This window comes from Diachasmimorpha longicaudata, chromosome 11 (assembly GCF_034640455.1).
Source record: "Diachasmimorpha longicaudata isolate KC_UGA_2023 chromosome 11, iyDiaLong2, whole genome shotgun sequence".
NCBI lineage: Eukaryota > Metazoa > Arthropoda > Insecta > Hymenoptera > Braconidae > Diachasmimorpha > Diachasmimorpha longicaudata.
The window spans coordinates 1,780,536-1,806,761 of NC_087235.1; the positions used below are offsets into that span (position 1 = coordinate 1,780,536).

The following is a 26,226-nucleotide window of genomic DNA, read 5'->3' on the forward strand; positions in this document are numbered from 1 at the left end:
TAAAACGCTATACGCGATTCAAAGAGTCCTGATGATCTGAAATTAAAAAATAAAACGAGTTCTTTATCTGTGAAGATTCAGTTACCTGGCGAACTCGGATTTTCAAAAAATATCAAAAATTCAATTTTTAATAAGCTCTCCAAGTTTTTTTCACGATTTTTTTTCTTATCATTTTCTATAATAACAAAAAACGAGTTTAGACATCGAAATTATCCTAGCTCAGCAAACAGCTGAACCTTCGCAAATTCAGAACCCGTTTTATTTTTTAATTTCAGACCATCATACTGGATGAATCTTGAAATGCGACGAGTTGAAAATATACTTTAATATTGGTCTAAAGAAGGTTAGACGAAGGAACACATGATAATTACTAAAATCATGGAGTAATCAGCTGTAAGTATCCTATTGCATGAATCTTGAAATGCGACGAGTTGAAAATATATATAGTTTTTTTTTCCCCATCCAGCAGCACTCTCTGAACTGTCTATACTGTTTTACCCCTTTTTTCAGAACTGACTACGCCGCCCGATAACCCGGCATGAGTCAATGATTTTTGCCCCAGAAAAATAGAATAGTATTTTATAATGCCTATAAATGTATAATAATAATTATGATGTGTCATTGCGGTCATTTTCCCAGAGAAAAATTTCAGAGATAGCGTCACTGGCCGCCACCTGTAATGACCCCCTTAATGAAGTAATGGATAAGTCGATGGGCATTTTGCAATATTGAAGTTGGGATTGAGAACAGTAATTTTATTAATTGTTATTATTTTTAATTGTTGTTCATGGATTTTTCCTTTTTTAACAGCTACGGGAATCAGGGGACATTCGATTGAATGACAACTTTGAAATTCAGTTGAAAAGTTTGAAACTTGCTTCCATGGTCATGGTCTTCCATCTCCACTGTCCATCTGTTTTATGCGAAAAATTACCCATTTTCCAATAGACGAACCATATATCAATCGTGGTACATCGATCACAACTGTCAAACAGCATTATTATTGTTCAGCGGCTAAAGTATTGCGCCAACATCTATGTAGACTACATATGTAGATGTTGGCATACATTCTCTGCATGTATTCTGAAATTTGTAGCTATCATGAAACTTCAAGCGAATACTGTACTAACTCTTGAAAGTGACACGTGGCTAATACGATTTTCAACATCCGGTGGGATTATTTTGGAATGACACTCTCTGCATTTTAATGACACCAATATTCAAGAATCAAGACAAATTGTAGTTCATAAATTGCTTATGGGAATTATTGTGGTGAAAACAGAAACATGAAATGGAAATGGTGAGTTGAAATTGACATGTACTCGGTTATGAATTGTTGGTACATTTGGAGCGTATTTTTGACAAAGTCCGGGGACTATATTCATGGATGTCACCAGTGAGAGAACTCAATTCATAGCGAATTTTTATTGAGTAAGGGAAGCACAGAACTGTCCTCATATTGTCGACAGTATACATTGGGAAAAAATTTTTTTGCATTTTGTAAACATGTTTTTTTGCAACTGGAGTGATTTTATACAATTCCACTTTGGCTTCATTCAAACGCTTCGTATTCAGTTAAAAAAAAAACTTTGGGAAACGTTGGATTGTATGCATTTGAACCAAAATTGAATTGGATGACATCGATTGGGTCGGGGGATCATACTAAAGCGAGATTTTTTTTTCTCAGCGTATTTGCAATTTTAAGAGATGACTGAGGATGTCCAAGTACTTTGGCTGCCTTTGCTTTCGAAAGGAAGCCTTGTATTTCACTGACTTTTCGATTTTTTCATTTCACTTGCAAATTATGTAGAATGTTATGAAACGATAGAATTTGGTATGATATTTGCCTTTATGATATGAAAGGCTGTTATTACAAAATGTATGGTTTATTAAAGTTTATATTACTAACAGGTTCTAATATATCTTTCTAAACCCCCTGGCGAATGTCAGTATCACAACTAACTCACACCGCGAATATCTACCTTTTCCTTTTTTAAATGGAATTAGTGCGCATCCATTCGCAAAAATACTACCCAGGTAGGAATCTGCCCAAGCTTTTGTAATCCTAGACTCCACCAGGCTTGGTATCTTAGTCACACCAGAGAAAGCCCAGGCTTGGATCTTTCCCTGATATCAAATCTGGGTACCAAGCTTGTGCCAAGCCTGGGAACAGTCTGGTTCATTCAGCCTTGGTTCATAGTATCTCGACCAGTCCTGGGTCCAGACTGACGAACTGGTTGAAATTTATTTCTTTATAACTAGGCAGCATGCTGATTTTACTTACACGTGAAACCAAAGGGTGGCAATGTCCTACGGTATTATGCCTAATTGTTAACCCCATATTGTTACATAAGTGTAAAGTAAATTTTCGAATGCGACAGGGTATCTGGTTCATTTGTAATTTATCTGGATATGTTCAGTACTATAAACTGTTTGAATAAACCCGCGCTAGTTCGAAGGCCTGGACTAGCCTTAATAAGTTAGCTTGGGCCAAGCCTGGTAACGAGGCCTGGCCCCACGTTACATTCCAATGCTCATCCACTATTGATCGAGGTTTGGATGCCAAGCCTGATCCAAGCTTACCTAGTCTTGGGAACAACTTGGGTGAACCCTGGGCCATTGGTGATTTCCCACCTGGGTAATTAACTTAAAACCACTGACCAAAGAATATTTGCGGTTATTTTAGCCAATTTACATGAATAACCAAAAGTTTCTGCACTATTTTAGGAACCAAAAGATGAAACCATTAATTTAACTGAACATTCTTAGTTCTCAGGTGGCTTTTTTTCTGCAATCGCCTCGAATTACAGTACACCTCGTTAGTAACAATCGGGGTGATTCCAGGACTACGTGGGAGGTCAAACTGCAGACGTAATTTCTTTACTTAATAATAAAATAAGCATGTTCGACAGTTATCCACCCACATGAGACAAATCTTCTCCCTGTAAAATTATCTAAATTTCGTTAAGCTGCCCTTTACGGTTGAGTTGCAGTAAAACATAAATATACGTCAGCTTGACTCATAAATTTGAGGCTTTGGCAGAGCATCCGTTGTGGAAGATCATTATCATTAGCATACACCAGCTGACGCAATCAGAAAGCAAAATATGAGGAGGTTGGGGATTAGCAAGAATTGATAATGTATCCATACTCGCACAATCAGGTAAATGACCCTTCTTTTTTGGACCTTACGTTTTTACTCGTTTTCATTTCCAAATCTCCATTTTTTTGTCAACAGAATTAATTTCCAAGCTTAATAAAACAGCTTTGCTCTTTTAGAAAATTCAAAGATTATCGAAAGCTATACAACATTTTTAGAAAACTCGATCACATTTGGAATTTAATTTTATTGTCAATTTAATTATCGCTTCTGTTTATAAAAAAAAAGGTTGACAAATCATGATTTAACAATGTCTTATGGGAAAATCAACATTTCTGTTGTAATCCACGATTAAAACCTGAATTTTGGATTATTAGACGTCAAAAAATCGAGTAATTTTTTGACATGTCCCACAATCGACCACTCGAGAAACAAATTCCATTATTTGTTTATAAGAAGATAAGGTTTTAAAAAACATCAACACTTGTCGAAATACAATGTAGATAACACTGATCTATGAATGAATTTTTCCGAATTTGACTTATGCAATTAGTTAGAAAATTTGGCGACTAAAAATATTTAAAATCAGCGGATTCGGTCAATAAAATACCGACCGTAGAGTTACTTTAAATATTCATAACTCGAAATGTGATTCGCTATTGACGAGATAAAGCGACTGATCTCCTTAATTGGGGAAAACATTTCAAGTTAAATCACTAGAAGTGGAGAAAAAGTCTTTAGCGGTAAGCGAAACTTTTTCGAGTCAAAACCTATGTAAAATGAAACGAATTCCTGAAGTCACTTGATTTGAATTTCGAACAGAACTACGGGAATTAACTTCTCAGTTCTTCTGAAAATTTTATTTTTCTCGACTTCAACCGATTGACCACTTCGCTACTAATTTACATTCATGCCTGATTGGTGAATGTGTTCTGATTGGAGAGGGGGGGGGTGAAGGAGAAAGGGTCTTGGTTACCTGGATATGTTGTTACGTGATTGTTTTATCAATGGACAGTGAGTTTTACGAGGCAATCGAATTGTGGTGGGGGAGATGTTAAACGGACGTGTGTATATGGGAATCATGTAAAGTATGGACATAAAAATGGGAAGGAGGGGGTCATCTTATGAACGGGGAGATTTGATTGGATAGAAAGAGGGTTTTAAATCCCCAAGTTTGTAGAATAAACAAAATTTGCTTCATGTTTGCTTGAGAATGAAAGGTGGCGTTGATCATTTTTACGATTTTTAAATTTTAATTTTCCTTCGAAATACCATATAATGTCATGACACGCCAAAATCTGATATGTGAAAGAAATGTGTGGATTTTTGTCTTCAAAATTTTTATAAAAAAAGAATTAAAGTTGAAGTTAAAAAACTGAAATTTTGTTACATAATTGACATGATTTGTGACCAAATCTAGATATAGCTTAGCTCAATCGTTTCTATTGCTTTTGAGATATAAAAACATTCTGAATTTCTTCATTTTTTTTTAATATCTAAAAAACTATAAGACTAAAGTGAATTTGATTAACAAAAAAATATTTCTTATTTTAGAATTTTAACTGAATTCCAGAATTTCAAGAACGGTGAAAATTTCTGTTATTTTAGAAAAAATTGTTTTTAAAGGCAATTTTCAAAATCCATAATTTTATAATATCAGCAAAAGTAAAACGTGAAAAATATTGGGAAGCTCGCCTCTAAAATTAATCCTTTCTTCTTTTTTCTCTGTACAATAAAACTTCAATAATCAATACTACAGAAATACCCTGCACGAGTTCGACAATCAAAACAAGAAGTAATTTCACCGGAACGCAACCTTGGACTCTTATTAAAATGCCTAAATACTCGTCCATCCTTTCACTAATGACACAAATGCTGCCTATTAGTACCACTGATGACAGCAATATCCATCCCAAGAGGTTTCTTGATAGATGAAATATTCATCAAATGACATAATCAGAGACAATGAAACTAGCTGACTCTCCTGCTTCAGCTAAACTCTAAGAACCAGCTTTGTGAATATGATTTTATTTATTATCCGTGTTATTCATGTTCAGTTGACGAACAACTTTTTCTTTTCTGAAACAACTCTATCCAACTAGACATACCGTAGGTATTCGTCAATTAAATCCTGCACAAAGCAAATAAAGTAGTCGCACAATTTTTATCGACGCCCTCCGAACAAGAATGCAACATAAATTGGACTGAAACAGGATTTGTGGCAACGAAAGAATCGAGAGTTGTGAATAAATAGACAACTTTCTTAATTAAAACATGGAATCATTTTTACATCTGGAGGATAGGTACTGAAGAGCCTCAAAAATAATCAATGGTCTAAACTCTGAAAGCCCAGACACGTGTCATCACACCACTACGAAAGCTTATGGCCCATTAAACACTGACGAAATCCAAAAGCATTACATTTTCCTGCCTCAATGGGATCAATAATTCGCCAGAAAAATGAAAAAAACAAGAAGCAATTTCGTGCCAAATTTCAAATTAATGATTAAATTTTTTGCTATATTACAGTTACTAGAAAAAATGGAATATCTCGAAGACTTAGTGAGAACTGATATATAATTTTATCATTGATTTAGATGGTATACACCGAGACGAATAATTTGAGAGGTGAAACATTGAAAAAAATTAGATAGTTTAGAGATATTCAAGGGCACCGATTTTTATATATAAAGTGGAATACCTCATGAATTAATGATCCGAGTAGCCCTTCTTCAATATCAAATATTTTATTGCCAAGAGGACATTTCATGCCAAAGTTCAAATTGAGGAATGAATTTTTTGCAATGATACGGTGCTAACAAACTTTCTTTAGACAAAACAGAAAAATTTGAATATCTCGAAAACTTAGTGAGAACGGGTATACATATTTTGATTGATTGAGATAGAGACGAATATTTTGAGAAGGAAAACATAAAATGGGTTCAATAATTTTCGAGATATTTGCGAAAACTGGTTTAGAACGAAATGGAAATTTATGAAAAATGGCTGGAGCAATCGAGTTGAATTTGGGTACAGACTTAGCTCTTAGTAACACCTGTGATTTGGCGAGATTTGACCATTTACAAAATAACTTTAACCGTTCATTCCTTTAATTTTCTATAAAAGAGTGAGCCAAGTTGACCATGTGCACACACACACAGTGCTTAAATTTGATATCTTTATGTTTTAGACCATTCTACATCATTTCCAAACAAAATTAGAAAATTTGGAAGTCGGACGCTTACAAAGTTTTGCATTCTGAAGCAAAAAACATGTCGAACATAGTTAAAGTCAATTAATTGAATGAAATGTGAAACGATGCACGTAAACAATTTTAGATTTTGATGAGCTAAGACATTTTGATGGTCTTACTGAGGTTCCGCACGACCTTATAGAGAATGATCTACCTAGCTACCTAGGTGTTGTAAATAGTAAATAATTGTTTCCTTCATGTTCATGTACTGCCTTTATATTAATCACAATAACATTAGAATCATCTCAATTCATATGAAGAATGCTATTATCCATCTATTTTATCCACATAACTCCATTCTAATTGCAATATCTGCATAACTGATTCTTCCAAAGATCCCGGTGAATCTGACCACCAGCAGCAAGATTCCTCATGTCTTCAAGTTCAGTAATTGTTAGGGCAACAAATTAAATAGTCCTATTCATTGACTTCAAATTAAAGCTTTAAGATACGTCGATAATTCTCAAACTTTCAGGAATCACGTGGCTAGGATGCAGCATCAGATTTTCTAGCAGTGATTCTTCTTCAGCGTTGAATAAAATTTATAACTCATATTTTCTGTTTTTTTTTTCAATTATCTCGTGTTTCATTTATAGAAAACCGCCCGTTTATTTAAAAATCTCAAATTTCCTCATGTTAAGTATTTTATTTTGATCCAATTATTGTGCCCATTATATTTTACTCCATTCAGTTTTCGGGAAATTTTATGCCTTTTTAAAAACTTTCACTTTCAGTCCTCGAAAACTAATCGAAGTCTATGAACAGGAATTTAATCTTTCCAGGGCAGGCAATTTGATAAGCAAAGAAGCATGTTGTAAAAATTATGGAATTTGAATGCGCTTTGCGGTTACGGAATCGACGAAAAAAATTTAAAGAACTATGGGAGTAAGTGCATGGGAACAGAGGAAGTGATGGACGGGGTGAAATTTTTTTTTCGAATATTATTGATTATTTCTTTCATCCCAATTTCAACCAATCAAATGGTGGCATTTCTCGTCACGTGGTAAAAGTAAAACGATTTTCCGTCGGGTATTGTGTGAATATTTCCCTGTTTGTTGCTAAGCAATAAAAATATCCGATAAACAATTTGTATGCCTTTCAAACCCCAAAACTGTCATTAGAGAAAATCAAGTTCAAAGACTTTACCTCGACATGAGGAGATTTGGAGGAGAATCCTTGGACATTATTGATGAAAAAATTAATAAAAATGTTCCTAATAATACGGTGAAGAGAAAAGTCACAATTTGGAAAGAATTCTCTGCATTTTGTGCAGACAGAAAATATACCCTGGAAGCCACAACTACGAATGAAAAACCATACCATATGACGTGAAATGCCCCACATTTAATTGCTTGAAATTGAAATGAAAAAAAATAATCCACCCAATACCCCTCGACCTTCAAAAATATCCGATTAATTTTACTACTACTGAGTACTACTACTTTTACTACTACTGAGTTTTATTACTACTGAGTAATTTCTCAATTGTTTTTTTTTTCAAATTTCCAACTCAACTATCCACATCGATTTGTATAGCCTTAAGAGACACTTTGTAAGGAACAAGATCGAGAATTGACAATTGTTGACGAATCCAAATACTTGATTGATCGGCTCGGGAATGTGTTTCAAATACATGATTTTAATGTTGTTATCCATGAGCACCAGGCTCACGAGTTGTTATTAGAAATGTGTGTAAGATTGATATTTTTGAGGATTACGCATTAGGAAAAAAATGGCATTAGAATGAACATTTTTTACCCCCAGTCACAGTATTTTCGTTCTTACTGCGAAAGTTACTTAAGTGAGCATAAGAGTAAAATTTTCAATCCGATTATTTTCAAGGGTGAAATATTCATTTTTCGACAAACAAATTCTTTCACCCTCAATGATAACCTTACACAGAGTCTAATATTTTGTGTTTTCCAAAATAATCATGTCACCCCATAAAATACACGCATTAAAATTTTTACTGTGATGGTTAGTTACATGACTTAAGTGACCGGACACGGCGAGAAAATTCCTTAACATTTCAGAAATATTACTCTTTAACCTCAGAAATATTAACCAGAAGTTATTTCGTGGCTGCAACTTCTTTTCTTATTTTTTAGATACTTTTCCTGCTCTGAAAGTGCTCGAAAAAATTATGAAATCTTATCATTGGAAAGCCAAACATTGCATTGGTTTTTTTACTTAAATTGTCACAAAGTGACTAAATCATTTGATTTTTCAATTAGACTATTCAGTTATTTCGTAAAAATTCTAAAAATCAAAAACATTCGGAGAAAATGTAAAAGTTGATACGATATTACGAAACTTTTATCTGTCTCTCAATGAAAATTTCGGAGTTTTTTAGAATCCTTTCTAAAACTTGAATTTTCTTGACGATTATGCCTCGAAGGTTGACTCAACTTCACAATCTAATTTCCAAAAATTTCAAATAATAGAAATTAATGTAAGCTCCGGCGGATCATTGCTCTAATTAAGTGATTATCCAATGTTCAATAAAAATTTGATGCCTACACACACACACACACACAGACGAAGTTGCCCTTGAGGCAGCTAATGAGAGTTGCGACCAGAACGGATTCAGTGAATGGTCGCAGCAAGATGTTCATTATCATCAGAGTCAAAGAATTTTCAAGTAAAAAGCAGGAAAGACGGGGGCCCGACGACATTAGCATTTTTTTTCTCCCAAACAAGGAAAGAAAATACGAATGACGTGTTGAAGTTTACGTTCGCCTGGAATCATCTGACTGACCTTGAACAACCAGTGGCTTCCCGAGTGGGTTCTCTCTGATGCTGATGCATCGTCATGGTCTGGCCAATATTATCAGGTGGCATTACGTTTTGATATTGTCCCGTGTCAATTTGTTCTGTCAACGTTGGTACACCAGGTTGATACTGGTGCTGATGCTGCGGCCACATTTCTGAATTTTAATGCACCATAAAACTTGAATTCCAAAATGCCTATAAACACCTACAAACAATTCACTCTTATTCCACCAAACTGCGATGACAACACCCCAAACTTTCACTAGATCCAACACCACAAACTGTCATACTGATCAACAATATCGGCTGCTGTCGTCCATTATCACTTCCCGCCATCTTGAAATTAATGAAAAATTCTCTGGAGCCAGATAAATCAGGGGGTTGGTGTTCCTAGGAATGTTTCTATTGCCATCAATTGACGTTCCTCCAGTAACAGATGCGGCATGATACTGTTAACCCTGTCGAGGTTTTAATTAATGATTTTCATCTGGCCTCTTCAAAATGTATATTTGTCACATTAAAATTAGCCTTGGAAATAATCTGGCAACAACGATCATACTCGAGGACAGATAACGGCGGTATTATCTCAGCCGAACCGTAGCAAACATCATCGAATAAAAAAAAATTTCTGCTTTTGCTATGTAGTTAAATATTTCTTATTTGTTATTTAATACTTGAAGTTTCACTCAGGGACTGAACTCAGTTTTTATTCAGATACCTCCTCCTGGACCAACGGGTTTTTCACATTTATTTTTGATAGTCCGTTTCACTCGGTGGATTTGATCGTCTCTTTTTGAAAGGAGAGGGGACACCCTGGAATATTTATTAGTGGCCGGCCGGCTTGTCACATTGCCGACAATTTTCGAGCCACTCTTCACATCCCCCCCCAAACTCCCCAACACAAGACCTTCTTTTAGCCTTTTTATTTCCACCTAAATGTATTTTTTCTTATAATTTTCCATTTCACATGTAGACTTCAACACCGGCTGTTCCAAGTCCTCTTATTTGAGCAGAAAATAATCGCACAAATACACACACTCCATTACTGAAACCGAACGAAAACCGGAAATATAGAAATCCGAATAAAAAAATGTGAAATTTTTCGATCCCAGTGAGGAGCACTAATGCGATATGATACCTCAATGTCTTCTTCGATTTAAACAAACAGTAAAATAATCGTATATCGCATCACCCAGTCTATAACTGGCGATGTGAATTCTTGACCTTGACAATGTTCAACAGAGTACAAGTGAAGTGCGCAGCTTCGAAAATTGCGGAAGCCGTTGTCCACTGTTTTACCGGCTTCTATTGCCCAGCAAAATTGTCACAACAGTGAAGTGCGCGAAGTAATTAAAAACTTTTACTATAAACAGCACTAGCACACATTAATCCTCTGATGAAAAATGGTAAACAAATTAATGAAAACACGGTAACACACGGGAAAATTATCCAGTCATTAGGAATAGCACTAGAGTGGTGAATGGTGATGAGTTGTGAATTTTTTTGATGTTGGAAAAATGGTAATAAGACGGGTTAAGAGTACAACTTCGAGAGAGAGAGGTCTTATAACACGATTCATACGGCGGTTGGCCGCAAACTGGTGGCTGCTGCCTACCCCCACCAGTTCATTCCTATGTCTTTCTCGTGAAGCAGACGCCGCCTCCTAGCGGTCTGTCGGTACTTTTTTTCCTCACATTTCAGCGGTGTCTGATAACGCGACGAATTTTGATTCCGAATGGAAGCCTTGTATTTGAGCGATTTTTCGGCGCTCTAATTTCAATTGCAAATTATCTAGAATGTTATGAAACGGGAAGAAACGGTTTTGTATATCATGTCTGTGCGTACATTCTAGAAAATTTGTCATTTTGAAAATCAATTTTGAGAAAATTGTAAAAAAATACGGTAAAATTTTTAGCTAAAAATCTTAATTTTTAAGTTATGATAGCTATTAACAACTTTTACTTTGATGAGGAATTCCCGCTCGATGTGTCCAGTAGCTACTCAGATAGCAACTTTTTAAAATTTCCTTTTTTCTCAATATATCAAAAACTACTGCCAGGATTTTAATTTAATTTTCAAAATACTCCTCTCAAAGGCCCTTAGCTATATCAATTGAAATATCTACATTTATTCGGGAAAAATTTCGAGATATAACTGCTTTGAGGTTTTACCACCATAAACGATGTGAACATTATAAATTAACAAAAAAATAAAAGTAACGAGTTGAAATTTTGTCTACTTGTAGCTCTCATAACACAAAAACCTGCTATTTTCGATGGATGCAATCGCCCACGCAATTCCACAGATATTACACCCTTTCCCTACATGTATTTCTTTGAACATTTCATAAACCACTGAACCGTTTTAAATTTTGTGTTTCAAAATACAAAAATCGCGAGATTCATCCATTTTTATAATTTTTACTATTCTATACTTAAAAAGATGATGAAACACTGGAATATCAAGTTAAAATTTGGTATGATCATACCTTTTATGATATGAAAGCATCAAATATCGAATGGGCGCAATTCGTCGGGTGGTTGTTACAAAATTTGTTGTTATGTTGAAGTTTATGTTACTAATAAGTTAAATATATCTTTCTAAACCACCGGGTGAATGTCAGCACCACACAAACTCACATCGAAAATATCTATCTTTTGATTTGTAAAATCCAATTGGTGCGTATCCATTCAGAAGCATATACTACCAATTAAATTGGTTGATGTGAAGGACAAAATAAAAATAACGTGTAAAGTAACAGTCACATTACTTCTGTTGAATAGCACCGATCACCTGTTTATTGTCACTTTGAATTTTTCTACTCGTGAAGTGGATTTATTGGAGTAACTTACCTGTAAGACCTGGGTATTCTTGCAACGGTGGTAGCTTTACAGACGCACTCCTGAGGGCACTTGGGTCTATTGGTACCCGATGTAGAAGGGCCCAAAAAATCACCCCTCGATATACAGGTATCTGATGTGCAAGGTCCCACTGTCGAAGCATCTAAAAAATAAGGAAGTCATGCAGAGAACTGCAACATGGAGACTTCCAAAAAATCGCCACCCAACGCCCCCAACACAGTGGCACCCGAAAAACGGTTAAATGGAGGGTCACACGATATAGGGGTATTTAATAGCCCCCCAATCGACGTGAGACCCAAAAAGAGAGTAGCCAATACAGAGGGCTCCAAAAAATATGTACCCGATGTTGATGCACCCGGTGTAAAGCCCCCTGAAGGACAAGTATTTGGGGTTGAGGCACCTGAATAATAACCACCCGCTGTAGACGCACCTGAAATAGAGGCACCCGATATCGAGGCAACTGATGGACAGCAACCACTCCCAGTGGATGCTCCAGAGTCATCGTCCTCTAAATCGTCCTTCATTTTGGTTGATGCTACCTGCAATCAGAGTGAAAAAAAATCATTCAATAGTTGATATCGATTGCAAGTGGCGCATGAACACTCAAATTATTATAATAATCGGTACCATGTTTTCTAGTGGCATCTGCACTTGTATTTTATTGATTCTTTCCTATCCAAATTTCAGCCAATAGAATAGCACCATTTGTTGATATTTTGTATAGCCTACCTCGAATTTCAGCGATTATTTTTCCCATCCAAATCTTGGCCAATAGGATTGCACCATTCGACATTATTTTGTATAGCCAACACGGTATTTCAGCGGAAATTCTTGGAAATTTCACTGGAAATTTTGCATGTTGCCTATATAAAAAAAACAAATGATGAAGTAACCCTCAATTGTATCTGACAGATTAAATGGCAATTCGTTGAAAATTATGTCTCATGGTGCAATTCTATCGGCCAACATTTGGATGGAAAAAATAATCCCCCGAATACCACTCGAACTTCGAAATTATCTGATATTTCCCTCAAGGCTCCCTACAAACAAATAAGCTTGTCGAGTTTTCCAGAAAAATCACTCGCGCTTCGCGCTCGTGAGTTTTAAACTGGAAAACTTGACTCCTGCATTTGTTTGCAACGAATCTATCGGGAATATTCGATAATTTTGAAGCACTTGTGGTATTATATGTGAAACAAAATTGTAGAGATAATTCAATTGACAGAAATAAATCCATTCAATCCACAATTCTGATCTAACAATTTATTCAATGAGAATTTTAGTCACGATTTGAGTTTGTGTATCTCAAAACTGGCGTCAGGTAGGTCCGCGCTGATATCAACAGGTCGTTGACATTTATGTGCTCATCGCTATCAATGCCGGAGTTTCGTTGCTCGAGAGATATATGCCCTCTCAAACGATAAACTCTTAACCAGAAAAGTATATACTTACGTTACATCTAAAATAACCCATTGTCATAAATGGCTCATTCACGGAGGATTACGTTTTTTATTCCCTGCAAGAGTAATTGACTATTGGAAGTTCAATGCACTGCGATAGAAAAGAATGAAGTAAAAGGCATCGACAGGGTAATTGAAAATTCACCAAGTTATGCAGAGACATTATCATCTCGAGGAGTTTTAGGGAATTACTGATAAGAGTTATTCCATCGTTGGATCGTTGAAATTTTCCATGTACAATTTCCAGTATATTATATATAACCAAATAAATGATGAGTGAATTTGTGGTGGGTCGGTATTTTTTTTACTCCAGATGGAAGCACAGTTTACATAAACATTAATTCCATAGGAATAAAGAATAGAGTTCGTTCATTAAATGACGAATATTCTTTTGGATTTTAAGTATATGGGAATAATTCGTCAATATTTATAGGAATATAAGGAAAAATTGTCTGTTATAAGGAAGGAGAAGCATATATTTTAAGTTAGCCACTTAACTATCATCTAACTTCATACATGAGCCGTTTTGTTCATTGATCGGTGTGTTCCAGCCGGGAAACTCAAATAGGGCACACGGAGCGCGAATTCAGTCCCGTTAGTATTAGGTCGACAGTGTAAAAAAAATTTATGTACAGACTTCACGACTTTACATAATAATAGAACGAAAACTGTGTGACCGATTCCATTATTATTTTTCAATACTCGTCGCGACGGTGCCTATACAGCTGAGTCGAGGGAGGATCATTTCTCCTGCTCTAATTCAATTTCATTGTCGTTTTTTCATTTTTTACTTAGAATGGGTTATGCGCGCTGTAACTCAAAAAAAAAATCAAGATAAAAATTTGGAATATTGTAATGTTGGAAAATTAGAAGACAGCTCTTCTGTTTATCTTCAAAAATCACTCGACAATGTTTATGATGTGTTTGAAAGGGTCTCCAGAAAAGGACTAATTTATGATCTGTTGTGCTCTGGAGTTGAGAGCGTTGCGATCCTTACCACATGTGGAATTCAAAGGAAAGTCTGTCCTCTGGAGTCATAAACGTTCTCTTATTTTTTTCCCTTAATAAAGGTTTTTCATTTAGTAAGAAGTTAGTCTCTGGACACCGGTCCTCTAGGTCAGTCGTGCCTTCCTCGCGCCAATAATAAAGAGTTCTAGTTGAAGTAATTGGTAGCTGGATTAGTCCCAGCTGACGCTATAGACCTTTCGTGACGAATCTTTCAAGTTTGATTGACAAATTCGCTCATTAGGATCATATCGTGGGTAAATAAAACCAGGGCCCACCATCGCAGTCTAGCAGAATCACTGGCGTGAGTTGGGATCATCAGCTCGCCAAGCTGTAAATGTGGACCCGAGGAGGAGAATATCAAACACGTCCTGTGGGAGTGTTCATTGTATAATGGGGCTAGACAGATAATGATTAAAAGATTATGCGACCAAAAGTTCTTTCCACCGTACTATTCTGGGGAATGTTTGGCCAGACTAGAGAAAAAAACCATTGTGATCATTAGTGAATTTCTAGAAAAATGTTCGATAAGAATTTAGGATCAATGTAACCGCCTTGTATCCTACCATTTGTATACAAATTAAACCCCTCAGGTTTAAAAATGCTTAAAAAAAAATCGCTTATTGAATGACGGGGTGGATGGAACAAGGAGGTGACTAGTCTCCTTAATGTCTTTTGTAACTGATCTACGTATCACTCATTTACCTACCGAACGACCAGGAATAAATGGGTCACCCACCAATAACATGTTAAAATGCACTCAACTTTGAGAAGACTAGATACAGCCGAAAATTCAAAGAATGTGACGGAAGTGCACCACTTATATATGATTAAAAAAGTGTACGTTCATTCAGAGGAATCAGAGATAATTCTTTCATTGTTGAAGCGCCAGATGCTCCAGCTGGGGATGGAGGTGCAGAGTGAGAGTTTAATGTTGACGATAAAAATCTTTCTCATCGTTCGAACGTTGGTGCATCTTCCTCATTCACTCCTACCCCAGTGGGAAAGGTCCTTCGCCTCTCCTTGGGGAGTCAAGCACGTGGAGCAATACAATATCAGTGAGAAATATGGAAGAGGGAATGAAAAAGTAGTCGTTTGCCATTAACAGATATCAAACTTCTTCTTGTACTCTTTATTTTTGTCGATGTATATAACACAATCATGGATGGTTAGGGGTGTGAAATACAGGGAAAGGAGAATCAAGAAAAAAAATTGTTTAGAAAATCTCGTCTATTACTATACTGTACTGTTTAGAACGTAATATTGGAAAGGTAGTGACAGAAAAAATAGGTCTGCAGAGAAATTCCATATTCTCCTGAAACCATTTGTCTGTCGCGTTGAATCAATTTAGTTGTAGATAAAAAAGAAAATTTCCACCAAAAATGGATAACTTTTGTTGTCATGACTGTTTTCGTGAGTACTGAAGATGTCGATCGCTTCAGTAGATATTTTCCGGAAAATTTATAAGTAAGAGGAGATGATTGTTTATTTATTGAGCAGAAAAAATGCGATTTGTAGGTATTTATCGAATTTTAGGCTACAAAGTCAATCCTACATTCTAAAGCCATTCTTATAATTTTTCGGATGATGAAAAACGTTCAGTTTGAAACGGGCTTATGACTTACCATCAGAGTAAATTTGTTATCCCATTATTTTCTAAGATGAAATATTTATTTTTCGATAAACGAGTTCTTATTCCCTCAATAATGACCTTCCACAGGGCCTAATATTTTGTGTTTTCCAAAATAATCATTTCACTTTACAAAATGATGGAATTGGAATTTTTACTCTGATGGTAAGTTGTGTGGGTGTATTGACGTAACACATGATGAACACATGAGAAATATGCGCGACCTGGGAAGTACGTGGAGATTGTTACGGATTTCACATAAACTAAATAATATATATCAATAAAAAATCACTATATTTATTAAATCACAAGTTTTTGGACATACAAATATATATCATTGGGGTTGGTGGCGGGCTCGGTTGGTAACGTAGCGCGCGGGGCCAATTGAACCGCCACAAATATATCGAATACTTGAGAACTTTCCCACCAAGAGACATTACAAATTCACGGACACTAATTTATCTATATTATCTATATTTGTATCACCGCCTCGCGGACAGAGCACCTTTATTTCTATGCTATAATAAAGGGGTAAAATCGAAAAGGTATGAGAGCGAAGAAGATTTTAAAAATTCTAATGTCCAAGACTTGTATTTCGACCTTATACATATACCATTCACAACGGCGCCTCCCCTCCCAAGAGTTACAATTTTCATAAAAGATTTTCAACATATGTATAATAAAATCAGTAAGGTATAAGGGCACGGTATTAGTTCCCCGGGAATCTTATAGTAACGCAGAGGTAACCACAAAGAAACTTCTATTCATTTCAAAATTATTGATTAATAAATGTGCTTTCATAGTAAAAATCAATTAACAATATCTACTTGGATGGATTTAAACTGCGCTCTTTGAAAGACATAGTTGATTCTCTCTGTCGGTAAAGAGACATTTGTATTTTACCAATCGAAAGATTAGCAGGTCCACCTTGGATGGTTACCGTCAGGGTTGTGACATCAAAGTGCTTAACGATAAAATCAAAATAAAATAGAAAAATACGATGCAGTACCCTCGTGGCATCCGCAACGTTTGTAACATAAAGTCCAACCAAAATTTCTTTCCTCGTATGACCTCAGCTTCAGATATCGAGTTTCGATGGCTCCTATTGTCAATTTGTTAATTTTCTAATGAAACCAAAAAATGAAAGATTTTTTATGAAGAAAAAGACAGTATGGTTGCACTATATACATTACGTCTAAGCCAATCAGTCAATGTATTTTGTAAATTATTTCATCGCTTCATATCTCGGTTTTTTGATGCTGCAATTTTGGTAAATGGGAGCGTTGATCTTTAGGGCCACGACGAGGCGCATGCGCCTTAACGGTGATGGTAGGGGTGGGGGTTTGCGTATAAAAAGAGGGGACGGACGCAGGCTCAATTGTAGAGAACTCTTAGTGTTGTGCACATCATTGACTGTGAATAATAAACTCTGTTTATCGAGTTCGCACAAACACGTCATATTTTTGAGAAACTGCTAAATTTCTTATGAGCACTCCATGAGTGCTGGGATTGATTCGCTATTCCACCAAAGTCTTTTTGCAATTTTCCATGATCCAAAATAAAAGAAACTCATTTATTCGTTGTGTCGTGATTTATTGAAAATTTTACATGTTTTTACAGTTCTTTCATTATACGATTCATGTATCGAACCCTCAAAAATCACGTCCGATATTGTTAAAGCTTTAAATTATCGAGTATAAAAATTAGCCGATTATAAAATCTAGAAAGTTAATGAACGCATTTGGATGAATACTTTAATTGAATATTATTTAAATCCATTATTCGGGGAATACTAACAAAATACTTCGCAAAATGAAACAACCATTCACTTTAACATCCTAAACAACACATTTCGAACAGCAATTCATGTCCTCAACAATTCATCTCCTCTCCTCTTCCTCAGAACAAGTCCTCACAGGAAAGATGACAAATCGAATCGAATTGTGGAGTGCCTGAACATAATCACTGAGAATGGAGAAAATCCCTTACAATCGTATCAGTCTCGTGAGGTGACTAGAACCGCTGGAAAACAAACACCAGCATTTGTGCTTTCCCTCCCCCAGACGGATACGATATAATAGACACAACAGGGAAAGATCTGTCCCGGAGAATCATCGTCGGACGATTCGCGCGCTACATCAACGCCTAAACACACCAACAACACAAGCCAGTCACTGTGGCCGAGTTGGTTAAATCCAACTTTTAGTACTCAGAATCGTTCTCCACGACGAGGCTTCGAAACCCAGTCGTACCCATCATTGAAATTCAACATGGGCCCAGGACTAATTAGTAGTAGGTTTGCTACAGCATTGCTACACTACAATATAATCAACAAACTCCTACAACGTTAAATTCCTCCCAAATGATCATATAAATAATATGATACCAACATTTTTCGCCGCCAAAAATCAATTATCATGAAATCACAACAAATGGAATCTTCCTTAGTACAGAAAACCCAGTAATAGCAGGAAGTGATTTTTTTCAGTTTTTCTCGCTTACACACCACTACCAGAAATTACAAGAAAACAGTATACGATACGATCACGATAATCACGAAACTGAGTCTGGATCAAAGGCCAAATAATTCGCGTGATGACCTCCTACGCAATGAATATCTCAGAAAAATGCCTGAGAAAATGTAGATAGAGCATGCGAAAAAACTTGATCCGATATAAAGGAAGAGAGAGACGGAGATATAGCGTTCATATAACGATTTGATGCAGAACTCGTGAGATGGGACCCACACAGAGTGTACGCCATTGACATTGAAATCTATTCAATTGCCTTTTATTCTTATTATTATCAACTTTTGTCGCCCCCTTTCCTCTCCGGGCGGGTAGAACGACGCGAATGGAGTTGCAATGAAGATATGTGAATAGTAATAAATTCGTCTAGAGACTGTGATATGTCACCATGAAGGAAGAGATATGATACAAATTCCACCAAATATCCTGCGTACAATTCCTCTTTTTAAAGTGTTTTTTTGAAGAAAAAATGCAGAAAATATCCTGAAAAACTACGAAAACGACTTGTGTCGTAATTGATGAAGCAAATGATATAATTGAGAAAGTAACACAACATGACTGCGTTATTGCTGCAGATGAAAGACCATTCATACATTTATAAAAACCTTCTCTTTATTTTCTGAATTATTTCGTTTTCGACATCACTACCGACCTCTTCGAATCTTAATTATTCATTTAATAAGTAGAGAATGCGCTAGCTGATGTACCTTAGTAAGCTGGAGATCAGGAGTTACGGAAAACGGAATTCCCAATTCCGAGTTGGAAATATTTGATTCCACCAAACGTTCGTTCATTAATAGCTAATAAATGTATATTTGATAACTCTTGTTTGACCTGCCATTCATTAACTATTAACAAATATTCATTTCTTCATATTCACCTCTACCATTCGTTAATAGTTGACGAAATTGGTTTTCAATAAATAAATCTTTCTATCAGTGAACACATAATTTCTAAAATTCGAAAATGCAAAAATTGGACTATGACAGAGCTTCTGTTCGGAAGGAAAAACTGAAAAAGTCAATTATTTATTTATGGTGCGATCGCTGAAGCTAAATTCAATAAGTTGAACTTAATTTGAAATTAATATTTTCTTATCTGTGTTATAAACCCGCCGATCCTATATCAATGACCAGAATTATTGCATATTTCTCCCTCCGTTTCAAATGGTACGGAATGCACAGGATTATGGTCGCATTATTCTCCTTTTGTTATCATTGAAACAAGAATGTTTATTAGATTCACCCGTGAATAGTCGTGACGCGTCTTTTGTCGGTTAGTTTAGTGAACCCGTCAGAATTATGACAGACAAATTTGTGAATTTACCATCGGGGTTATTTAACCCCGGCCTCAGATTAATGGCGTAATCATTCTATTTTTACTACACACAAGTATCGTGAGAGCGATTTGTCGTTGAAGTGCGGCCGAATGACCTTGAATCTAGTGAAAACAAGTACCTGCTTCATTTTCACATGATCACATTTTTTAAAATCTAATTTGAATTTCATACTTCATCTAATGAGTTGATATCTTATTCACAAAAACACAAGCACATAAATTTAGTTAGCCACATAGACCATTGCCTAACTTCATGTGTGAGACTTTTTTCTCATTGGTCAATGTATAATCGTCGTATGTTTACATTCGAGGCGGAAATAGTAGATTATGGCCTGAGGACGATAGGTAGAGGATTGTGAAGTTTGCAGCACGAGTCTCGACTTCGGCTTCGACTTGCCACGCCGAGCGTTGCAAACTTCACACGACTCACAATCCGACCTCAACGTCCTCGTGCCATAATCTCTTTTTCGTTACGAAGGCCTATGGCGGGTGGGCAAAGTAAACCTAATTAAAAAACATTTATTCTTTGGAAAAATACATAACCATAAACAATATAAACGAAGAAAAACGAATCTTAATCGAAATACTAAAAAATGAATAATGCTTTAAATAATGAATAACGCTCAACTCTCATGTCACTCCGAAGGTACGAGAGTCTCCGCTAGAGGTATCGTAGGTCGCACTTAGCGGAGGGTAGGTAAGCACCTATACTCCTAGGAACTGTAATGTATCTCGGTGGAGTCCGGTCTTATAATATTTAACCTATCGTCCTCAAACCAGTCGGGTAGGACGCGCTTTCCGCGCCTCAGTAACGAACATACAAATAGAGCGTAGATTCCATCTCGTTACAACTTATGGAGGAGTGAGTGAAGGTTTTCGTGGGTTACCATATGACAATTGAAATTAGGTAAACTTAGAAACTTCATAATCATTGGCATTCGGCTTCATTAACACGAAACTGATGGTGCGCTTCGTGCGCCGTATTTGGTTTTCCCGCCTTCAATATGGCCTATCGCATCGACCTATCGCATCGCATCGATATGACTATCGCATCGACCAGTGAGAAAAAAAGTTTACGCATGAAGTTAGCAAATGTCCTGGATCCTTGAAAGAAACTTATGCGACTGAATCTGGTAGTGGAACAATAGAAGCAGGAGACAGTTACCGACAGGAATAGTTTGACGAATAAGGTGTTGTTCCCCAAAAAAATTTCTGGGCAAAAGGCACGGGTGTAAGAGGTTAAATGTATTCTTCTAATCAGTGTGACTGAAGGGTACACTAGGTCCCTGCACAATTGACCGACTGTACAGGTGAGGTCTTCCATGATTTCTCTCAGCCCTCAAGCAAATACGCAAGAGTTTGGGGAAAAGTTGATTTTTACATGTTGATACAACTTCATAACTGAAAAAGACATTGACCACCTGTCGAACATGGCGAGTCCATAGAGATAATCGATCATTTGATAATCGATTGGTCGAAAAGTAAAGGCAAAACAGACATCAACGACGCAACCGTGATGGCATTAGTGTTTCTATGAATGTAATTGTTGAGAGTACATGGTATGTATGGACAAAAATTAACTGTCTGTCCATAGTTCTGTTTAGTCCATGTCAGTATTTTATAGTTTTTCTTAAAACAGTGCCGGAATGTTTAGAATAGTTTTAATAAACAGAAACAGAAAAGGAAAAGAAAGAAATAAGAGAACAAGGGCCTTTTGTTGAATGGGTCCAGAGAGTGTGAAAACTGTGGTCACTAAGCGTTAGTTCCTCTGGAGAGATCATAACAGAAAGATGTATCTTCTGCGTGCGATAATAAAGAATTAAAGTTTATAGTCAAATCGTTTGATACTATTGAATAAATCCCTATCCATAATCCAATAGTAATTTTTTAATAGGGTATGTCATGTTCTTAACTTTGCCAGCAATTAATAAATCTTTAAAAATGTACTTTCAACATTCCATAGTTCCATTCTCATACGAAAGTGATTTTACACCATTCGGTTGTTTTTCTCAACTTCTTAAATTCTTTTTTAATAATAAAAAAAAATCAATAATAGAAAATGAGCTTTCAATGAGCTTAAAGTCCTCTATTATCTTAAGTTCTCCAAATTAATTTGAATTAAATTAATTTTAATATGTGATTTCATAAAGCTTTATGCAATAAAACGTTGAAAACAAATTCCAGTTTCGTTTTTTCAATATTTTCTCTGGCATCTTTCAAAAAACTTATCCCAATCACATATGTTAATATAAACGGCATTAACAGAAAAATGGTGTAAGGTAAAAAAATTAGTTTCTAATGCCCGTTTAATAACCCCATATTAAGTATTCCATTTTGTTCATATTTACTGCTTAATGTGCGTAGATTATTGGGATCATTGATTTGCTTTCGAGTAAAAGCATTGAACGTCGAATTTTTCGATTGCCTAATTTTGCTTAGAAGTTATAAACAATGGTCTGAAACGTCAAATTCAAAGTTTGAGCTCTTTGTCTGTCTGTGCACATTGTCGATTTGGCTTACTACATTGGGTATTCTCGGCGTCTAGATTAAAGTTCTCATTGATGAGAATTAAGGTACATATTATCGTAATCGACAACTAAAATTTGTCATTTGTTTGGTTCAATAACTTGACCTGATTCTATTTATGAAAAACACATAAATTAAGTTAGCTACGTAAGGCATTCGTTTAACTCCATGGGTAAGACTTTTTTCTCATTGGTCATCAATGTCTTCAAGGCGGGAAGTTCAAATACGGTGCACGAAGTGCCCAAACAGTCTCGCGTAATATTATTCTAATGAATTACCTACGGAAAACTGTTATCCTTAGCTTTTCAATATTTTCATTGTCGAATGCACTTAAATTATTTGAAGATTCCACGGGATCTACCTCACCAATTAATAAAAATATTAAACTCGACTATTCTCGTTATCATGCACACCTGATCGCATCTATTTGTAGAGTTTATCGGAAGAATAAGAATTTTGCGGTAATTACCCCATCCATTTTTTCATTAATGGTAATCGGGCACGAGAAAGTAACGTAGGAAGACTGGGAAGAAGGAAAAGGGAAGAAAATTATCTCTTCAACCTAAATTGAAAAAACTTCAGGGGTAGGTCGAAGATGAACTTACATTTAAATCCAAAATAAATGGAAATAAGTCACGATATACACGTTGGAAGTAAATTGATTGGTAAATTGAGCACAAGGAGCTACTCACTCCCCCACTTGAGTGACACCACTTCATTTTGCAGTCGACTTCAGATGAATTCAGTCATGATTTCGATAATTGGAAGGGAGACCTGATTTTAGTGGCTTCAAGCCGCAGAACCAATGACTTCATGACTTCAAATGACTTTAGTTGATTTCAATTTTGTAGTCAACGATCGCAATTAAAATGAAGTTACGGAAATCACAAGAAATATAATTTGAGTGAATAATGACAATTATCGTAATTAAACTCTTTCGTACAAAATTTATAATTTATAAATAAGTTATATATACTACTCACTCCCAAGTATATAACTACTATATAACTTATACGTACTATATAACTTATTTATAAGTTACATATAAGTAAGTTCACTAGTTATATATAACATCATACCTCACACTTCTCAGAATTCCAACCCATAAAAATGTTTTTCAATTGAAATCTAAACACTCAGAAGAGAATAAGATAGATTTTTGTTCTCTATTTAGTTATTTATTTCATGAAAAATCCAACAGTGGCCAACGCCATTTCAACGTCATAAACTAGCCCGTGCACGTTACAATCAAGTGTCGAAACTCGGTGAAATTTTGACCCAGGATTTTCATTGGAGCTGAGGTGGGAATCAGGACCCATTATAAACTGTTACAGTCCCTATCGTTACTTCATCATTATGAAAACAACCGTTTAAAGTTATAGTTTTCGGAATTCACTTTTCGAGAACACTCCAAACTCGACCCCCAGCACCTCCGTAGCAGGTAGTTTTTTGAAACTAATTCTCATTCATACCACCGACCAGGACAAAATTACCTGAAGATGACCGAGTCCCTGCACCAACACCCCCGTCTCCGACAACGGGGGTTGATTCGTCTCATCCATACTCTCATTCTTCGATGAAGTCACCATCCTCGATGGCCGCGTGGACAGGTACATACTTCACCCACATACCCACCCACTCTCTTCAAAATCTCACGAACCCAGCAAATGACTCCGCACATAACACAAGAGCGTGTGCTGCCCGGGTCATTAAAGATTCCGATTATTTTCGCAATGCATTCCCGCTGTGGTGTGTATATCGGACAAAAAAAAAATTGCCTCCCAAGCATCAAAGTGATGCCTTGGACTATGCTATACCTTGCAATTAAATACCAGCATTTGTTTTGTCTCATTCATCGGCTTGCTCTTTTGGCTGCAATAAGTTTCTCCACATAGATACTATTTGTTGGGCTGTGGTGTTTATTTATCCTCGCATCCTCATATGAGAACACTAGTGGACCTACATTTTTTAGTGGGCTCCGAACCACGTATATATCGGCCAGTCCATAATGAGGTGTTGAATTTTCTCTTGGGTTTGGGGGGCAGTCACCAGGCCCTTGAGTCATCAAGGCACCGATCTTGAGATAGGACCGGAACTGTCCATGCCCCGTTAGGGCCTGCGAGATTCAGTTGTCGCATAAATCCCCTATTGTCTGTATTTCACATGTATTGGAAGAAAAACAGATGGTTGAGCCTATGCATAAAAATGATATAAATTCATGGACCAGTAACTCCAGCACTATAATTCGTCAATATTGACGAAGACAAAAAAATCGGTGAGTTGAAGGAAAAAAACAAGAGCAAAACCACACGGGTATCTCAAAAGAATATCTTGAGATAAAGTGGAAGCCGATAGTAGAAATGTTTTTTTTTATTCTTCACGTCATCGTAAATTCAGTCGACTTCACATGAAAACCAATTGAATAAATTGAGAAATGTTTTGTGATGGACGTCAATTGAAATTTATCAATTAAATCAAATTCAAGAGAGAATAAATAGAGTAATGAAAGGAATGAAGTGGAAGCCGAACGTAGTAGAAAGCGGAATTTTTCTATTTTCAAAACACTTCACCATTAATTCCCGATCTCATTTGAATTTCAAATATTGCTGAATGAATTAAGATAAAAGCAAAAACCCGGAAAAAGAACATGCCCACCTTTCCTGGTGGACCATGTCAATTGGCATATAAATCAATAAATCGTTAAAGTGAGGTATTTAAATTGCTTGACAGTTCCAAGGGCAATATACATCCATGGATTAATGAATTCTGAGAATGCGAGAAGTAAATAAAACACAGAAACATCGTGAACACGATCTAAAAAGAAATGTCTTCACTTTACATTGGATTTGAATTTGATACATTTTGGGATAAACATCTATAGTACGAACATAAAAGCTTTCGTGACAATTACCGAATTCGAATAACATCATAAATACGAAGAATCAGCTGCTTCATAATAAAACAAACACAAATGAAGTGAAGCGATGAACTACTTGATTTCCATATAATTTATAATAAAATGTGTATGATGAAAATGAAAAATAATGTATTGATTGCGCGATAAAATATCAGATATGTTTATCTATGCAGCAGCCCTGCGGCTCAAGCGCACAGCAATGATGGACAGAATATTGGTGGCTGAATGCTGATGATCGTTACATTTTGGAGCTTTCGAGCTTCTTAGTTTTGTGGGGAATATTTTGACATTGATTCGACCAAGCGACTCATTGTAAACGTCACCGGGAAATACGGAAACACTTAGGCCGTTCATGACCTAAACAACCCAAAGGACAACAGGGCCTTGTCTTTGGGTCAGACTTCTCACCCTGGACGAGCCGAGGGCCGGGTATTCTTGAACGGTCTCTCGAGGAAACCACACGGGATATTTAAGCCAGTTAGTCTTATCGTAAAATCGAGTCTTTCCCTAAAATCGCATATGTACTAAATCGGGGTAAAGATTGTCTCATTTAATTAAATAGTGGAAGATATTTATTTCCTACAGTTTTAAGATTTTCGCGGTCATGATTTGGAGTTTCGTCACTCCATTCGTGATCAACTCAATAAAAATGATTATAGGTTGCAAAGTCGTGCCCTTCGAGGGCCGAGGAATAACCTTCGTCCTCCCTAAATTGTTGTTCGCCTGTGTAAGTGTTAAAGCCCAGCATTGATCAATCTATTATTGTTACAACCAAAACAACTTTGGAAAAAAAAAAAGACGGTAATGATGGGCTGAATCGTCTAGGGAAAGCTAAG

At 36.2% G+C, this 26,226-nt stretch overlaps 1 protein-coding gene across 6 annotated transcripts in view; it reads right to left on the reverse strand.

The window, feature by feature from the left end:
- The window catches only part of LOC135167191 (neuronal PAS domain-containing protein 2-like), a 94,836-nt gene that overhangs the window by 63,047 nt on the left and 5,563 nt on the right, over positions 1-26,226 (reverse strand). For 3 of the 6 annotated variants that reach the window (XM_064130119.1, XM_064130120.1, XM_064130118.1), the window contains exons 2-3: positions 12,327-12,525; positions 11,978-12,128 (exon numbers count right to left, since the gene is read on the reverse strand). In XM_064130119.1, the coding sequence (XP_063986189.1) occupies positions 11,978-12,128; positions 12,327-12,510 (335 nt within the window). In that variant the 5' untranslated portion in view covers positions 12,511-12,525. Of the gene's footprint in view, positions 1-9,111; positions 10,738-11,977; positions 12,129-12,326; positions 12,526-26,226 lie in introns of those variants that run through there. The other 3 variants (XM_064130124.1, XM_064130123.1, XM_064130121.1) reach the window with 2 other exon arrangements.